The sequence below is a fragment of the Paraphaeosphaeria sporulosa genome, assembly GCF_001642045.1.
Source record: "Paraphaeosphaeria sporulosa strain AP3s5-JAC2a unplaced genomic scaffold CC84scaffold_9, whole genome shotgun sequence".
NCBI classification, from domain to species: Eukaryota; Fungi; Ascomycota; class Dothideomycetes; order Pleosporales; family Didymosphaeriaceae; genus Paraphaeosphaeria; species Paraphaeosphaeria sporulosa.
This window is the reverse complement of record NW_017253368.1, coordinates 690,369-708,005: the sequence shown is the minus strand read 5'-3', so window position 1 is coordinate 708,005 and position 17,637 is coordinate 690,369. Positions and strand designations below refer to the sequence as shown.

The window sequence follows — 17,637 nt, the reverse complement described above, 5'->3', positions numbered from 1 at the left end:
AGCATCTATGGACGGTACCATCACCTGGCTACACTCCTCTCAAGTAAGCTTCACAGTAACAACACCGTGTGCGGGAACTGTGACAGCAACAGCGCCATTCGCCAACGTCGCCCCAGTGGTAACAAAATTGTTTCCCTGACTGGTTTGCCACGCTGCAGCAGTCTTCGGTGTGAAACCGTTGAACGAGATGCTCGCAGAAGCACTTCCTGTGCCACTGTTTGTGAATACCACAACCACGCTACTGTCAGTGTTCTGAAACGCGCCAATGATGACATTGGAGATCGATCCAGATGTGCCTACCCGTACTGCCCCCGGACGAATGTACCGACTCCACATAGCCATGGACCAGAAGGGACCTGACAAAGCCGCATTAGTCCCATCTAGCGTGTCGACGAGGTGCAGGGCGGACTGCGTCTGCTTGAACTCAAAGCCCTCCCAGAACAAGTACGCCGACAGCTGAGCATTGACCATCGCGGTTGCGACTCTCTTTGCCCAGCTGAAACCTTCATTGGCCGCGCCGCTGCTGTACCATGTCGTCGTAAAAGCTCCCGATGGTCCGCCTTCAGTATTCCACTTAGGTCGCGTGGTCTGGCTTATTGGCGAGGTGGCATCGGCGCTGTAGGAGTGGCCAGTGATGACCTCGATGTTTGTCGAGGTCATGCCCGCATTCACAAGAGCGGTGGTGTATGTGCTCTGTTTGGTCCATCCAACGGCGTCGCAGCAGGTTATCTTCGTCTTAAGACCAGCGGCTTGTACTGTCTTGTATAGAATAGGCGCAAAGTCGATGGCTTCTTTAGCGTCATCGCTGATTTGCATCTGCGAATACGAGACCATATAGTCAGGCTCGTTGAGGAATCCGAGATGAGTAATAGTAATGCCTTCCTGGGCGTAGTATTTGACATATTGCACCAAGAAGTTGGCGTACGCCTGTCTCCAATCTCCGCTGCTGCAAGAATGACCTGGCGTGCCGCAGAGATATCTGCGTCCAATGTGAGCCAAGAAAGATTCAAGGCCAACACCACTTACCCTGGCGTAGCTTCATTGCCACTCGTCTTCATAAACCCCGGCGCACTCCACGCATCCGCATAAATGGTCTTCACTCCATACGATACCGCTTGCTTCGTGAACCACAACTGTCCCCTGTCATTCTTATCCCAAGTATATGCCGGGCTGGCACTTGGGGACGATGGCTGGTTCGGCAAGATACTATCGCCACTCCCTCCAGAACCGATACGATTGCGAATGATGGAGAATCCGGCGCCCTTGGTAGTGCTGAAAAGGTAATCTAGCGCCTGTGTACGGAGAGTTGAAGCGGCATTCTGGAACTCCGTAGCTCGACCAAACGCTTGCGAAAAACCGAATCCGTCAATGGTCTGGTATTTTGTAGTCACGTCCACTTTGATGGCTGTTTGAGCGGCGCATAAGCCCGTTAGGTGGCCGATAAGGACCAGGGGTGCGAGGAGATGCATGGTGAGGAGGCGATGAAGAAGTACCACCGAAAAAAAGAAAACATTATCATCGACCTGAAAGATCGCTATATATTGCCATCAGTTGGTTCGAATTCTCCGTTGCTTGTACTGATGCCAATATAGCTTATGCAAAAAAGCCTCCACATGAGTTGTTTGATCTGCCCAGGGTGGACATAGCAATCTCCTCATTAGTGGCATTTTCCGTCGCTGAATTTCTTTCGCAGATTTGTCCGTTTAAGCTTGCCCAAAATGGCGATCTATTTCCCCGGATCTTTAATCTAAGGGTCGGCAGATTGCACAAGTACCACCGGGTTATTGGGATTTGGAACAACACACCTCCCGCACGTCTGTGTAGATTTTCCTATTAGTTGAGTGTACGACCAGATGTTCCGTCCTGTCAAATTTAAACATTCCTTGTTGAGAAAGATAGGAAAACGGTGCACAGTGCTTTGTGGGCAAGGGACACGCCGAACGCGAAGGTGGCAACGGCGAAAAATATCATCTGCCATCCTATTTTGTTCTACGATTATGCTGCCTATCTTTGAATCAACTTCTTGATACCTATACTTGATTTATGCGTATAATTACTCATATAGCGCACTTCTGTTCCTTCTCAATCACAAGCCCGTACCAGTCCGGCATCGCAGCCCTGCACGACCTATCATACTCGACTAGACCCTTCAAATAATTCTAAATCTCTCTCTTCTTCCCGGGAATGTTTGCACCCATATACCAGCTGTTCGCATCCTCTAGTATCATGCTCAAGGCTGCGTTTCCCATTGGTAAGTCGGGTGCGAAGGGCGGGGGACGGGTGCTGCACTGAAACTTAGTGAAGTGGTAACAACGCAGTTCCCGCTGGTCGCATCGCAATTAGTAGACGTATGCGATTCGTGACGATGACACTAAAGCCGCATTCTCCGCCACGATGTCTTTGATGCGGACGGAATACGCGCATTTGGGTGCAAGGACCGAACGTATAGACGACTTAGAAGCTTGCTCTATCTGGATTCCTCTCCCAACGTTGTCTCCTGAGTCATGTACATGGCAAAAATTCGGCCTGGGCTGATATCAACGGGAGAGGGCTACAGGATCGTGTCTGAGACACTTTGAAGGCAGGTGGAACGTAGGACACAACATTTTCCAAAGATGAGACTACTTGTCACAATGGGGAAGAGATGATCCCAAGTATCTAGAAGGATGATGGGATGCGATGCTGCAATGGCTGCCGAAATCCTCTTGTGAGAGGGAAGAGGATTGGATGTGGATGATCGATAAAGGGAGGTGCATTCCATCATAGCTGGAAGGAGCCACCCGCTCTGCTCATGCAGGCGATTCTGCAGCCTTCGATCTCTCTCACACTTTGCCATCAAGTTACCTATGTAGCTTGTCAGCGATAGAATTGCGCATTGACGTCGCTTGTTATGGCTTTGGGATTGGTGTCGATCGGAGCGGGACTTACGACGCACTGTACCTGTGGCAAAGCCAATTGAGGAAACAACCACTTCACAGCTACTGAGGTACCCTCAGCGCGAGGTCAAACAGTCCAGACCCTCCATCGACTCTGATTGAGCCTCAACAATAGCTCCCGCGCGCGATGCTGGTCGGGAGCTTGAGTGGGACGCGGAAGCCAACCCAGCTCCCGCGGGCGCTTCTCACCCACTTGTCTTTCACTGCCAAGTATGGCTCCAGATCCTTCCTAACAGTCGACAAGTCTCGTACCTGAATGGCGCGTCACAAAACATTAGTTCCTATCCGACAAGGTTTGGTCGCGTTGTAGCCGCCGCGACGCGTCTGTGCCACGGACGCTTGTAACTCGCCTATTCGGAGAATTTCGGTCGCAGCGCAGTCCTCTTCTCTCATTGGCTCACAAGGCGACTACTCAAGCTCGAGCATGAAACAGAGACTACCAGACAGACGGCTGACAGGAATAGCATCGGCTCAGCCATCTGGTTTCTGGAGTGGTGCCTTTGAGCACAGAGATGTGTTGTGCTGCATATAAGATGCGTTGGACGCCAGCAAGAGAGGGCCATCAACCACTTCAGCAACCAACTCATCACCCCAACTCTTGACGAGTTTCCTTTTTCTCTTTTTTCCTTGAGTTCATTTCTTGTCTCATTTGTCCATTTGTCCATCTCTCGGTCTTCACTACGTTCTTTCGAAAAGTCATCGGCCAACACGCAATCACTTCTCTGCTGGCAGATTGCGCTCCGCTCGCTGCTGCATAAAAGCACTTCTCAATCTTGAGCACATTCTCTTCAAACATCCACTCCTCAGCAATTGCGACATCAGCCAAAATGCCTGTTCCAAGCTACGGTGCCATGCCTCTAAGCAAGACCTTCTTGCTCGTGCGCATCATGCAGGTCATCTCTATGGTCGTTATTATCGGCATAACCTCCAACTTCATTGGCAACATCGTCAACCTAGGCGTAGAGCCCCCCAAAGAGTTCGTAGGAACCATCAGCATCGTATGTCGGCCTGCAATACCTCCGTTGCACTCAGCCAGCTAACTCTTCCCCAGACCTGCATTGCAGCGCTCTACATCCTCGTCAGCGTGGCCTACTACTGGTCCGAAGCCAACCTTGGTCTGCTTGTCATGGCGGGCGCAGACTCCCTCCTACTTATCGCTTTCATCGTGGTTGCTGTGACTGTTGGCAAGCCTGTGAGCTATCTGAACTGCTATGTCATCGGCAAGACGAGCACCGAGGTGGACGCGGCGTACGCTTACGCTTTCACCACTTCGGTCAAGAACAACTTGAATCAGATGGGTGATAAGTTGAGCCTGGGTCATTGGGCCGGTGTGACCAGGAGCAACTGCTTCCAGGCGAAGACTGTGTGGGGTTTGGCGATTGCTATGTGGTAAGTAATACTTAAATGCCACGAGCCGAGAGAGTTTGCTAATAATGAGCAGCATTCTCTTCACCACTTCGTGCGCGCTTCTGCCCACGCTTTGGTACAAGAACAAGAAGGCGACTGCGGTTCCAAAATCTGTTGAGGCGTAGATGCTCTCCTGACATACCATGAATGGAAATCGAAGGACTCTCCAGCAAGGTGTTTTGCGCTCGTATCAATCTGTCAGTACGGTGTTCGGCGAACAACTACTTTCACTGCTGAAAGAAAAAAAAAAAGATGAAAATGCATTGCGCGGAGTTCTCTCAGGGCGTTTGGTGTCGTTTTGTTCCGGACATTGAATGTCCCTAATCCTAATGATCTGCAGCGGTCAGTCAATCAATAAAACAAATTTTCTGCACCTGCAGCCGTTCACACAGTTTTGCGTGATGTTGTGATGCAAGGCTTGCGCAAGGCGGCAGCTCCCGATAGGAATGGCGGCGGCAGCCAGAGATTTGTGCACCAAGGTACTGCAGAGTGGCCAGGGCTCCTGAGATAGCAGGGTTCCGTGGTGGGGCCGCAAAGCCTCGAACTCCACTACCTCGAGCAGAATCAGTGAGTCGCAGCAGCGGATGCAGCATGGGTGTTATTATTGTGTAAAATTGTGACGGATGAGGTTGCCGAGATGCATGACGCCGCCGGCGGGCTGGTAATTCACTGCGGTGTGCGACCATCGTGACCATGCAAGTCAGCTGCTTTCGTGGGGAACGGACCAGCTCCATGAAGCCAAGCAGGCCTCATCATCGCTCCCCCGCTTGTCACAATCCGCCATTATGCGAAGACACTACAAATACTACACCAAGCCCGCCTCTCTAGGCTTCCCGCCCTCCAGTCCCTCGCCGCGCTGACCCTGTGTTCGCAATTGAGCGCGTCTTGCTCGACGTCATCACCGATACCCAACGCGCATCGACTACGCCCGAGGGTCTTACAGACACACCATCAGCTGCCAGTTAGCGCAAGACTACTGCCATACAAGTTGGCATAGGATAGCTGTTCGCCATGTCTTTGACGCACAGGGTGACCACCACCGAGGAGTATGACGGGCCGTGGAGTCGCGAGGCAAGCCCGGACAGCAGGCATCGCAAAATGTCCTTCAACCCTCTGGACTCCCCCGGCACATGGACACCCGCTCCGTTCGAAGAACCGATAGGCGCCTTCGAGGTGCCCAAGTGGAAGAGGATACGTGCGTCAAATCACTTCACCTACGCCCCAATGCTGATGATTAGCAGTCCAGGTCTTCTCCGCCGTAATGTATTGTCTCTTCGCGGCTGGCGTCGTTTTCGGTTTCGCGGCGATAAAACCCGTGCTGCTCGAGGAGGGCGTGTATAGGGACCAGTGTACAGACAAGGAACTGGAGGGTGACGTGCCGGTGTGTTACGGACAAGAGCTGCGGCTCAACCTGATGTTCACTGTAGCAGCCGTCTCCACCAACGTTGTCGCCCTGCCCGTCGGCACCATTCTCGATCGCTTTGGCCCTCGCGTGAGTGGCATCGTCGGCGCCATCTTCATTATCATCGGCTCGCTCCTCTTCGCCTTTGCGGGCGACATTCCATTCGATGCCTATATTCCCGGCTATCTGTTCCTTGCATTGGGTGGTCCATTCATATTTATTTCCTCGTTCCAGCTCAGCAATACGTTCCCGCAGTACTCTGGTCTGATCCTCGCTCTCTTGACGGGCGCATTCGATACCTCGAGCGCCGTTTTTCTGGCGTATCGTCTGATCTACCAGGCTACCGATGGCGCATTTTCGCCCAAGAAGTTCTTCTTGATATATCTGGTGGTGCCGGCCTACATCCTCGTTGTGCAGATTTTCTTCATGCCCTCGACCTCGTACAAGACGGTCGGCGAGCTGACACAGACTGTGGAGAACACCGCCAACGAGATTATCCACGACTCGGACGATGAGATCGAGGACGAGAGAATGGTTCAGCAGCTCCGGGACGCGCGTCGTATACACCGCGATAGTATTGTCAGCCAGATCACCGAACTGCTGGGCACCAAGGACGCAACCACCCAGACAAAAGAGGAGGTCAAGAAGAAGAACATCTCAGGTGTCTGGGGCGCACTCCACGGAAAGACCGCAGCACAACAAATACGCACGCCCTGGTTCATCCTTATCACGCTCTTCACCGTCTTGCAAATGCTGCGGATCAACTACTTCGTCGCTACCATCCGCTCGCAGTACACATTCCTGTTTCATAGCGCTGTGAAAGCCAAGGATATTAACAACTTCTTCGACATCGCATTGCCGGTGGGTGGTGTGATATCCATTCCGTTTATCGGGCTCTTGCTCGACAACACCAGCACTACCTTCTGCATGGCCATGCTCGTGACCATCGCCACGACCATCGGCGTCTTGGGTGTCATCCCAGAAACATGGGCCGCCTACGGAAACATCATCCTCTTCGTCCTGTATCGGCCTCTGTACTACACCGCCGTCTCGTGAGTGACCCATTTGAACTTTCACATGATTACCCGAATCTAACACCTACACAGCGACTACTCTGCCAAAGTCTTTGGCTTCGCAACCTTCGGCAAAGTCTACGGCCTCATCATCTGCCTCGCCGGCATCCTCAACTTTGCGCAATCTGGCCTCGACGCTGCGACCCACCTCACTTTCCACGATAACCCCATCCCCATCAACGTCATCTTGCTGTCCAGTGCACTATTGGTAGGTCTTGGGCTGGTGGGTTTCGTGGCAAAGAAGAGCCACAAGATCCACCGAGAAAACATCGAGGACGAGGCGGAGGGCGCGAGGGAGCGGCTCATGCCTGGGGCGGATATTAGTGTGGCAGATTATGGGAGTGTGAATCACGGGGATAGCGAGGAGAGGGGCAGACGTCAGTGAATAGGAGGGCGTGAGTCGAGCTAGAATATTTGATCGGGCGACTTCGTTTGGGCTCACGACATGTTGGTACGATTCTCTTTTTGCATCGGATGGCCTTTTCGAATTCGGATAGCATGCAACGCGTTCTTGACTCTCTATTACGATACGAGCTGGAGTTTGATGCGAGCGTTGGATGTTCTCATTTTAAGAGCAGGACCGCGCGCGTTTTGTCTAGTACTTTGGTTACTGTTCGGAGGTTGTCATTTTCCCATGAGAGAGGTAGAGAAGACTTGCACATACGCACTAGACATACGTAGATTGCACATAACGAGAGCATGAGAACGACACACAGAAGGAACACCCAATCAAGTCCCAGTAGAATCTCAACGTACGAATGAAGTCATTTTTGATTTCATTACTACGCTATCCTCTTGGATGCCGGCCCGCTCTACGACGGTGGCAGTGTCTCAAACGTAGTCGCAACCTCCTTCTCCCACGGCAACTTCGCCTTGCCAAAGATCTCCGCCTTGGGCTCGAAGTTCTTGATGCCCTCGGTCAACAGGCCTGTGCGCAGCACAATGGTGTCCGGACCCATGACCTCCTGGTGGTGGTAGACGTGGCTGGTGCAGTTCTTGCAGAAGTAGCAGTGGACGCCCTTGCCTGTGTTGCAATCAGCACCGTGCCGAGGCGGGGTCGGCTATGCTAGAAGGACTTACCAGACTCGCCGTAGTACGTGTACTTGCCAAGATCCGACTCGCCCTTTGTGATGTTGAGCGCGGCTTTGGGGATGATCTGGTTGAGCGTAAAGGTGGAGCCTGAGAGGGATTTGCACGTGTCGCAGTGGCTGAGCGTGGCAAGTTAGCTATTTGTCTTGATTCCCAATCCGCTATGGATCTTGGGAGCGCTGATACCCACCACAAGATGTGACCCTGCTGGTCCGCCTCGAGCTTCGCCTCCCACTCTGTGTTGCCGCAGTGGCAGTGGCCCTTGTAGCTCGACATGATAATCAATTTGCTGTGTTTTCTTTAAGACGGTACGATTGGTTGGATACAGCACAGCGCGGAGTATGTAAAGCAGACATCAAGGTGTCCGAGGGCGTTCACCCTTTATATAGCTCGACACAGCTACCCTGCGCGGTCCATCCACCCATGCCCGCATTACACCTCCGCTCCACGGCTCCTCGTCCCCTTCCAAATCAGGCCAACTCAAATCCCAACACCGCTCCCCATTGCACGGCGCGGATCAGCCCACGCCCACCTGGGACGCCTGCCCCTCCATGACGTGCATCGAGCTCATAGCTTCCCGCGAAAGCCCTCCAGCTACCGCTCCCTCGACCCACGCAAGCGTGCGAATCCCACTCCCTGCATCTCTGAAGGCTTGCAGGTCTCAGGATTACGTGCGTGTGAGTGGCAGCGGAGGCGGAGTGTGTGCCAGGTACATTGCGTGCCAGGTAAGGAGCGCAGCGCATTCCAAATACCACCTGTGGCGGGGTAGGTGTTGCACGGACGTCGGAGCTTGGGCGAGGGTGGCAACACTGGTTGGGGCTCGGATGACGGCAGCGTGGGGCTGGGCGGCACGGAGCTGAGCTTCAGACAGCAACGAGTCGGAGCGAGTTCTACCGTACCTTGACAGCCGGAGGGCTCATCTCCACGACAAAGGACATTCTCATGGAAGCGTAGTGTAAAAGCCACGATTTCACGTAGGGGCAACGGCAAGGCTGGTTTCGCTGGTGTATCCTTATACTTGAACTTTCTCTACTTTTCCCTGGTTTATTCTTCGTAAGTCTGCTCCTTGGCCCATTTGTTGATTAAGGATGTATACATCGAAAAGAGGCACGGGCTGTTCACTGTACCTGTTGTTTTGCAGAGTGTTTGTGAGTATGTTGTCCCCAAATCTACAAGTTATCACCCGATCATGCTCGCGCACATTACAGACCCAGCATACTGTTCAAGCTATGGCATATGCGGGTTAGTGTCTCTGACATTTCCTGACCCTTGACTCCGCAGGTTTGAGAAGCAAATATTGAATCGTGATGGCTGTACCAATTGATCTTGGAATAACCTAATATTTGGTATCATGTATTTACTCTCATTACTTCATCACTAGTACCCCATCATGCCCCACTACTGTAGTCCAGCGGCGGGAAACTGCGCAAGAAATGCGACGGGCACTCGTACCCGCTGGGGTTCTTGTCCAAGTACAGCTGGTGGTATGCCTCGGCGTCCCACCACTGACCGGCGGGTAGTATCTCTGTGACAACGCCGCCCTTCCACCACTGCTGGTTCACCCTCTCTGTGATGTCCCGCGCCTCCTTCTCTTGCTCGGCATTGTGATAAAAAACACCGCTCCGGTACTGCGACCCGGTGTCCGGGCCCTGCCGATTCACCGTCGTGGGATCGTGCATCTTGTAGAAGAACTCGAGAATGGTGCGATATGTAAGCTGCTCGGGGTCGTAGACGACTTGCAAGGCTTCAGCGTCTGTCGCGTCCCACTGTCAGCGCGGATTCACTGGTTTCTATGCCATACGGCTCGATCCTTACGGCCAGTGCGCCCTGAGCATACAGCGCGGTAGCTGGGACTGTCGGTGTCGCCGCCAATGTATCCCACACGCGCATCGAGCAGGCCCTTGTTTGCAAACGCCTTCCGGTACATGTGCTCGACGCCCCAGAAGCAGCCTGCGGCGAGGGTGGCGGTCTGCGCGCCTTGAGGGACGGCCATCGGGGCGGCGGGTGCGTTGTTCATGGAGAAGGGGCGGATGAAGCGGGAGAGGAAGGACATAGAGAGGTACGACAGCACGACGAGGAGAAACGCGCCGAGGAGCTTCAGACTGCGCGGTGTATCTGAAGAGCGATTGAGGTGTGGTCTTGTATGTAGGATGCGCTGCGCTGCGCTGCGCTGGGAGATTCGCCTTCGGGGGAGCTTTGATGACGCTAACATTTGCGGGTGACAAATGCCCCGCGCCGCCACCAGTGCCGCGGCATGGCGTGCTAGTTCGCTTCTCCGTTCGGGCGCATCGACTCCGAATCATCAAGCGAACGCAGCAACGTCGACCTCCGACGCGATTCCATCGTCTTCACTCCGCCATCGTGCTGCGACGAGTGGCTTGGGGGGGCGCCCGCCTTAGTATGTGGCACTTGTAGACTTACTTGGCTGACTTCAGCTGCATAGTACCCGCGCAATACCGAGCCCTCTGTTTACCCGGACCTGGAACACGCTGGAAGCTCTGTTACCCGGGTTGTTCAGAGCACAGAGCACGAAGCAAGGCCTTTGTTTCTTGCCCCTGCCACCTCGTTCGCTGATATCGTCGATATTTCCACCCGTGTCGCACGATTCTGGGATGACTCCGGTCTCTTTCCAGCGCTAGACAGACAGGTTCTCGGCATGCAGCGACTGATCACAAATCTGTCACTTCCCGGCTTCGAACGACTTTGTTCCTCGTATTCAGTTCTGCCTGTGATCCTTTGACACTCGTTGCAGAAGTTCTGAAGAGTCATTGTCGTGCCAGAGCTCAGCGGTGGGCCATTGCCAAGTCGTTTCTTCGGAATACCGTAGTCGTCGCTGTCGCGAGAGGCATAGCTGCAATCAATTTTCAATTTATTACGCCCAAACCGTGGATGGCGAACGGCTTATGAATGCGTGCTCCTTGCAAAGACCGGGTCTGGACGCTCTGCGATGCTTCATGGTCGGCCTCTTGCAGCCCGCGGAAGACAGCCTCAGGGTCCACTGCACATCTGCAGTCGAGCACATTATTTTTAGCACGACGTCTCCAGATCTGCTCATGGCCCTTGCATCAGCCCGTCCTCGCTAACGTATATTGTACGAACCACTAATCGTTGCGAACATGACAAGCTTTAATTTAAGGTTAATCTAGACTCCATCTCTGCATGCCGTTTCGAGATCGCCAACTTGGATCACCTTGCCATCCGACGACCGCAGCTGCCCTCGACAGATTGAGCTGCTATTTCCAGCGCTCGGTACCACAATAATATACATCTTTGTTGCCATACGAATGGTATAGATGAAGTCTGCTGAGCTTGTGGAGCTACTCCAGCAGCTTTCTGCTCGCTTCCATCCGGATCCTGTCCACTGCTTCTAAATCAAGCAGCACCTTCCAGGATCGTATATTCATCCAATTCCACTTCAATCTATCGTCCCAAGCGAATTCCCGACACGATGAAGCTGCGGACCGCGCAAGTTGGTGGTACGGCGGCGTGCCAACTCGTCTGAATCGTGACCATTGGCACAATCGGTGTCGAGCAATGCTCGACTCACACAGAATCACGAAACACATTACCTTGCTTCTGGATGCACTCCAAGCCTGTTTGCTGGATGAAGGAGCCTTGCACCGTCGTTTTCCAGGTTACATAAATGAAAACGTGGGCATTTCGGCACTTAGTCGCCTGCACCAGGCTCTGTCCCGTCTGACTTCCGGGCAGCGGATATCAAATCACTATGCGAATGCTGCATGGCGAAACGCTAGTCAACTTTCCCAATACGAGTCCAACCGATAGGATCTCCTGCGGTGCGGGTTAGATTCTACATTCCGCATGGCAAGTAGCATGAGATACAGTCGTAACACGAGTTCACCTGACGAGCTTCAACAGGCTCGATTCGCCGGGTCTGCCGTACTGCATATTGAAGGTGAAGCTTGGCGGCAGTTGATTCCTCGTAGGCGTCCGATGGCACCATGTGATAGCAACATTAGGCTTCGTGCAGGACTCGCTCGCGATTGATGGCGCCGAGGACATGGTATTTAAAGACGCTCATATCCCCCAGATTGATCGTCATCAAGTTGCCTTCCATAGCCAGCTCGGTACTACTCTTAAGATCAGCAACTTTGCATCTTCCTCATCTATCCCAAACATTCACCATGAAGTGGCTCCTTGCTTTCACTCCCACCGTTCTGGCCGGTGTCATCCCCGGAGGTGTTCAGCTTGGCGAGGCTCCTCCACCAGGCCAGGTTAATTGACCTCACTGCGGTTTCATGCTATTGCTCATATGCCCAGGTCACTATTGGAAACGTCACCTACGGAGGAACCGGATGTCCTCAGGGCACCTTGAGCGCTCAGCTCAACAACGACAAGACCCTTGTCACCATCATCTTTGACGCTTACACCGCCTCCATTGGCCCTGGCATCTCCGTCACTGAGCAGCGTAAGAACTGCCAGCTTAACATCGACATCCGGTACCCAGGAGGCTTCCAGTACTCTGTCCTCAGTGCCGACTACCGTGGCTACGCCTCCATCCAGAAGGGCGTCACTGGTACCCTCAAGTCGACCTACTACTTCTCCGGCCAGACCGACCAGGTACAGACCCCGCCCCCACCCCCACTATGAAGCTACTAACATAGGACAGTCCACGACCGACTACACCTTCACCGGCCCGGTGACAGGCGACTACCTCAAGCACGACACCGCCGACTCAGTCTCGACCGTCTGGTCGCCCTGCGGCGCCCAGGGCCTGCTCAACATCAACTCCCAGGTCCGCCTGACCACGACCGACTCCAAGGCGACGGGCCTGCTCACCACCGATTCGACTGATCTCAAGTTCACCCAAGTCGCGTACGTCCAGTGGCAGAAGTGTCAGAAGTAGATGCACGAGCTAAGTACCTGAAGGCGTGAGCTCAACGAGACGGCTAGGAGGTCAGTGTTGACGATTAGCAAATGGAAGGCGTTTGATTTGGAGGACGTGCAGTGGAGGGCATGCGAGTAGGCGGGTTCGTAGGCTAGGATAGGGTCAGATGAAATGTATGCCATGGTCTTAACAGGATGATCCGTTGCATTTGTGAAATTCCTCTAGCTTCGAATTGCACATTGTTGCTTTGAGAAGCATCAATTGGATTCGAGCGGGCATTACAGCGATACACGATCACACACTCAATTACATGGCGCGAACAAGATAGCGTCGAATTTCTTTGGAAACAGTGAGTTTGGAAAGACTCTCTCGGAAAATGACAAACATTGAAAGCTTTAGGTACATGTAGATGAGGGCGAGGTCGGAGTGATCGGAGTGGTCGGCGTGAGGAGTTCCTTGCGCGCTACTCCTTCCTGGCAGTTGCAGCCGAAAGCTCCTCGGCTCAACCCCAGATAAGCCGCATCAGCTTGCCTGTGTTCGGCTAGCAGCGCGTCGCGGAGTGGGGAGCTCTTCGTGCGCATCTGGAGCTCACAAGGAGCCATGGGACCAGTTGACCTGGTTCCACTCGACCTTCTTATTCAAAAGGGCGGCCGAAGCTGCACCCTGTCCCTGAGATTCCGTTCCCTCCGTCGAAGCAGTAGCAGGAGTCATGGGTCTCCTAGAATACCGGCAGCACAGGCGCGACTGGTAGCTATCACCCCACTCCTACACATTACGATAAGCTGAACCTTCACAGTGAGCGCAAGCAATCCGAACGCGCATCCAAGATCGCGACCCTCCCGAAAACATATCTCTACCCTCTCTCCCCAGAAGAACGCACCATTCTCGGCAAGCCAATACAAGACCTCGTCCAGGATGTACACAAGCAGGTCACCAGCCCGGTCGACATCTTGCGTGCTTACGGAAAGGTCACACTAAAGGCACACGAGAAGACAAATTGTGCGACGGAAATCTTGTTCCCTGAGGCGGAGGAGTGGGCACGCGATGAGATCAATCTCAAGGGTCCGCTCGCTGGTATACCCGTTTCTCTTAAGGATTCAATACAAGTCAAAGGCTTCGACATCTCGATTGGGTTCTCGGGACATACTGGGAAACCGTATGCCAAGGATGGACCGATGGTGCAATTGCTGAAGGAAGCTGGTAGGTTCATTGCAAATCAATGGCAGAAGTTGGCTGACATTGCAAGGCGCCGTACCTTTTGTGAAGACAAATCTACCCATCACTCTATTATCTTTCGAATCAACCAATGATGTCTGGGGCCGTACGACCAACCCTCACAACAACAAATACTCGCCTGGTGGCTCTACCGGAGGAGAGTCAGCGCTGCTTGCTTTTGGCGGCAGTCGCATCGGTATTGGCTCGGATGTCGCAGGTTCAGTGCGAGTCCCTGCACATTTCTCCGGATGCTATTCGCTTCGCTGCTCGACCGGTCGATGGCCAAAAGTTGGTATGGACACCGCCATGTTTGGACAAGAAGCTATACCGAGCGTGTTCAGCCCAATGGCCAGGACGCTGAACGACCTTACCTACTTCACCCGCAGCCTGATCCAACAGAAGCCATGGAGACTCGACTACACAGTCCATCCCCTGGAGTGGCGGGAAAACATCGAGCAGGAGTACAAAGACAAGAAGAAATTGAAGGTCGGTGTTTTACGCACCGATGGCGTCGTAGACCCGGCTCCAGCTTGTGCCCGCGCACTCGACGAAGTTGCTTCCGCGCTCGTCGCCGAAGGCCACGAAGTCTACGATGTGCACCCACCGTCGCCCTACGAAGCGCTCCAGCTCGCATCACAGCTCCTCCTCAGTGACGGCGGCAACACCTTCATGTCTGGTTTCCGCACCGGCGAATGGAACGACTCTGGCGCAAAACAGATGGTGTACTACATGCAACTTCCTCGGCCCATAAAATACGTTTACTACTTGTGGGTAAAGTACGTTAAGCGCGACCACATCTGGGCAGGCTTGCTGCGCGACTGGCATCCGAAGACGGGGTACGAGTACTGGCAGTTGGCAGGCAAACGAGAGGCGTACAAGGCTAGGTTCTTCGAGTGGTGGAACGATGAGGCGAAGATGGATGTCATGATTGCGCCGCCGAATGCTACGCCCGCTGTGCCACATGATGGAATGCACGATGCGGTGAGCAGCTGCGGTTACACGTTTTTGTTCAACTTGGTAAGTCGCGTGTACTTCTGGATGCATCTGTGGGATATCTAACGCTTTCGTAGCTGGACTACACTGCTGGCGTGCTACCTGTAACCCATGTAGACCCAGCAAGAGATCACTTGCCGGCTACGTTTGACTTCAAGCAGCTGAATGGCGTAGCGAGGGGAGCGTACAAGCACTACAACGCTACGAAGATGGCTGGGTTGCCTGTGGGTGTTCAGGTCATCGGTCGGAGACTCGAGGAGGAGAAGGTACTCGCGGTCATGGAGCGGATTGAGGATGCACTTGATAGGCATGGTGGAAGGTATCAGCTACTTGAAGTCGATTAAATGGATACGTTCAGCTTCTCATGCCAGTCGCCTCCCAGGTTCACCAGTAGACAAGAGTATTCCACGTGATCAGCGTGAGTGGCCCTAAGGAGCTAGCTCGTTCATAACGTAAGCTAATAGCATCGGAATCTAAAGTGTTGGACTAGACTAGACTTCAACTAAACGAGCTCCTTCGGCGCCACGGCGGGCGGCTGGTGCAGTTCATATAATGAATCGCACGCAATGGTCGTTCCCGCTTCCCTACCTGAAGAACTTAAGCTGGTCCGCGCCAAACTTACCCTCGTTACCCGTCAACATCTCTTCGGGATACTTGCAGTGGTTAAATAACTCGTTCACCATGCTTAACCTACGCACATTGATTTCAGTGACATATATGGCGCAAATTGCGTTCCCTGGAGGCAATGCGCACACAAACAACTCTCACCTCCTAGATCTTGTTCCAAAGCGTGAGGTCCTCTACGTGGGGGGGAAGTACACAAATTCCACAGCAGGTCTCCATTGTCCCGGTCCTTTCAGGCATTAACAAAGTAACCAGGACCCTGCGACCAACACCACGACAACAGCGATGATAGGACAAATATATGTCGAGAAGCTCTCACCCCATCCAGCTCCCGCACACCCCCCGCTGCCCATCATCTTCATTGCCGGCGCCGCTCAAACAGGAACCAATTTCCTCGACACTCCAGATGGACGACCAGGGTGGGCCTCGTATTTTCTGTCCAAAGGGCACACAGTCTACCTGTCAGATCAGCCCTCACGCGGCCGCTCCTTTTGGCTTCCCGGACAGGGAAATATGGGATACATTGGGTCTCCCGATGCTGTCTCGAATATTTTCACTGATGTAGCTAACAACGGCGATCAATGGCCGCAGGCAAAGCTCCATACACAATGGCCAGGTACGGGTCGTATCGGGGACCCGACGTTCGACAATTTCTATAGGAGCCAGGTGCAATTACAGACTGATCGTTTCATAAGCGAGGAACAGAATGCGCAGGCATATTCAGCTCTGGTGGACCTCGTCGGTAGCTGTTATATCATCAGCCACTCGCAGGCAGGTGCATACGGTATGTGAAACAGACTGTACTTGCTTAATTAGGGGTTAACATGAGCTAGGCTGGCGGGTAGGAGACATGCGCTCAGAGCTCGTCAAGGGCATCGTCCAGCTCGAGCCATCCGGCCCACCGTTCACGCTCCGCCCGCCCTTCGGAAACGACCCAGCCTTCGCATTCGGCCTCACCGACCTCGCAATCGCGTACGAACCGTCAGCGGGCATCAACGCATCGAACATCGAGACAACCATCGAGCCAGCGAGCGACGCCGACCACAACGACTGCATCATGCAGAAAGCTCCCGTGAAGCAACTGACGAATCTCGCTAGGATCCCGGAACTCGTTGTCACGGGCGAAGCGTCGTTCCACGCGCCATATGATTATTGCACAGTTAAGTACCTGCGCAGTGTGGGCGTAGAAGTGGAGTATGCGGATCTGGGGGAGGAGGGCATCCATGGGAATGGCCACATGTTTTTCATGGAGGAGAACAACCTCGAGATCGCGGAGCGGGTGTACCAGTGGCTGGAAAAGCACTGAACATTGAATGAAGAGCAACAGAGCAGAATAATTGTCAATTTCACGCACATGGTAAACCCGCCGGAACCGTGCAAAGCTGAGATCGCCATTTCACATGAGGAGCGTACGAGACGTGTGCAGGGATGATCCCGAGCTTCCTGCGCGGCTCGTCGAAGTCCGTCGAGTCGCTCTGCCGTCCCGTGGCCCCACTCGAGGATGGGGTTCCTTCGCGTGGGACAAGTCGAAGCTAGCGCGCGGGAGGGTCCGGAGCATCACCATCTCGTGAACGTGAACTCGAGCTCCAGAACCCATGGTTTCACCCTCGCCCGTTCCCATCTGCGCCAACGTCACCTCACTCCGAACGCCCGGATGACATGCGCCAGTGCCTTGTGAGGCGTCGGAAGCAAAGATGCGCGGCACGGTGCCAATCCAAATAAGGACCGCACAGCGCGGCACGTTGGGGCTGATCAACGCTACTTTTTTCCGAGTGTGGTACGCCTGGGGATAATCCTGCGGTCAATTTCGCAGCCGCTAGCCTATCGAGGAGCAACCGCTACGCACTCCTGCATCCGATTTGCACCGGCCGGGGCGGAGGTCCATGAAACCAGTGATGTCGAGAGACAATGCCATTGCGTGACCGCGGTCGGTGAGGTATGTCTCTTCGCGGCATCCTCGTGCGCTGTCAACACCATTAAGATACCTGCATCCCCACCGCGGCCGTGGAAGAGCCCATTCTTAACCCTCTGCACATTAATCCCCGACGA

General features: G+C 53.8%; 8 protein-coding genes across 8 annotated transcripts; 5 read left to right on the top strand and 3 right to left on the bottom strand.

Annotated features, from left to right (window-relative positions):
* Nucleotides 1–39: 39 nt before the first annotated feature.
* CC84DRAFT_1098801 (glycoside hydrolase family 5 protein) lies at nucleotides 40–1,469 on the bottom strand (the record flags this gene model as incomplete). The annotated part of the gene is made up of 2 exons (XM_018174785.1): nucleotides 40–979; nucleotides 1,027–1,469. The coding sequence occupies 2 exons, from the start codon at nucleotides 1,467–1,469 to the stop codon at nucleotides 40–42; spliced, it is 1,383 nt and encodes a 460-aa protein (XP_018032494.1).
* A 2,294-nt stretch (nucleotides 1,470–3,763) lies between these two features.
* On the top strand, nucleotides 3,764–4,468 carry CC84DRAFT_1098668 (uncharacterized protein; the record flags this gene model as incomplete). Its single annotated transcript, XM_018174781.1, has 3 exons — nucleotides 3,764–3,934; nucleotides 3,988–4,325; nucleotides 4,378–4,468. The coding sequence occupies 3 exons, from the start codon at nucleotides 3,764–3,766 to the stop codon at nucleotides 4,466–4,468; spliced, it is 600 nt and encodes a 199-aa protein (XP_018032493.1).
* Nucleotides 4,469–5,216: 748 nt separating this feature from the next.
* On the top strand, nucleotides 5,217–7,390 carry CC84DRAFT_988578 (MFS general substrate transporter). Its single transcript, XM_018188060.1, has 3 exons — nucleotides 5,217–5,538; nucleotides 5,585–6,797; nucleotides 6,852–7,390. The coding sequence occupies exons 1-3, from the start codon at nucleotides 5,355–5,357 to the stop codon at nucleotides 7,201–7,203; spliced, it is 1,749 nt and encodes a 582-aa protein (XP_018032492.1). The 5' UTR covers nucleotides 5,217–5,354; the 3' UTR covers nucleotides 7,204–7,390.
* CC84DRAFT_993715 (uncharacterized protein) lies at nucleotides 7,182–8,320 on the bottom strand. The gene is made up of 4 exons (XM_018188065.1): nucleotides 8,098–8,320; nucleotides 7,899–8,026; nucleotides 7,483–7,842; nucleotides 7,182–7,413 (listed from the first exon to the last, which is right to left on the bottom strand). Exons 1-3 carry the CDS (start codon nucleotides 8,181–8,183, stop codon nucleotides 7,631–7,633), a joined length of 426 nt encoding a protein of 141 aa, XP_018032491.1. The 5' UTR covers nucleotides 8,184–8,320; the 3' UTR covers nucleotides 7,182–7,413; nucleotides 7,483–7,630.
* A 975-nt stretch (nucleotides 8,321–9,295) lies between these two features.
* Nucleotides 9,296–9,960, bottom strand: CC84DRAFT_1189440 (PMSR-domain-containing protein; the record flags this gene model as incomplete). Its single annotated transcript, XM_018181055.1, has 2 exons — nucleotides 9,296–9,660; nucleotides 9,723–9,960. 2 exons carry the CDS (start codon nucleotides 9,958–9,960, stop codon nucleotides 9,296–9,298), a joined length of 603 nt encoding a protein of 200 aa, XP_018032490.1.
* Nucleotides 9,961–12,052: 2,092 nt separating this feature from the next.
* Nucleotides 12,053–12,774, top strand: CC84DRAFT_1099070 (uncharacterized protein; the record flags this gene model as incomplete). Its single annotated transcript, XM_018174803.1, has 3 exons — nucleotides 12,053–12,142; nucleotides 12,189–12,488; nucleotides 12,538–12,774. 3 exons carry the CDS (start codon nucleotides 12,053–12,055, stop codon nucleotides 12,772–12,774), a joined length of 627 nt encoding a protein of 208 aa, XP_018032489.1.
* Nucleotides 12,775–13,465: 691 nt separating this feature from the next.
* On the top strand, nucleotides 13,466–15,308 carry CC84DRAFT_1098708 (amidase signature enzyme; the record flags this gene model as incomplete). The annotated part of the gene is made up of 4 exons (XM_018174783.1): nucleotides 13,466–13,503; nucleotides 13,553–13,956; nucleotides 14,003–14,988; nucleotides 15,042–15,308. The coding sequence occupies 4 exons, from the start codon at nucleotides 13,466–13,468 to the stop codon at nucleotides 15,306–15,308; spliced, it is 1,695 nt and encodes a 564-aa protein (XP_018032488.1).
* Nucleotides 15,309–15,645: 337 nt separating this feature from the next.
* CC84DRAFT_1098841 (alpha/beta-hydrolase) lies at nucleotides 15,646–16,894 on the top strand (the record flags this gene model as incomplete). Its single annotated transcript, XM_018174789.1, has 3 exons — nucleotides 15,646–15,799; nucleotides 15,881–16,372; nucleotides 16,422–16,894. The coding sequence occupies 3 exons, from the start codon at nucleotides 15,646–15,648 to the stop codon at nucleotides 16,892–16,894; spliced, it is 1,119 nt and encodes a 372-aa protein (XP_018032487.1).
* Nucleotides 16,895–17,637: the final 743 nt, after the last annotated feature.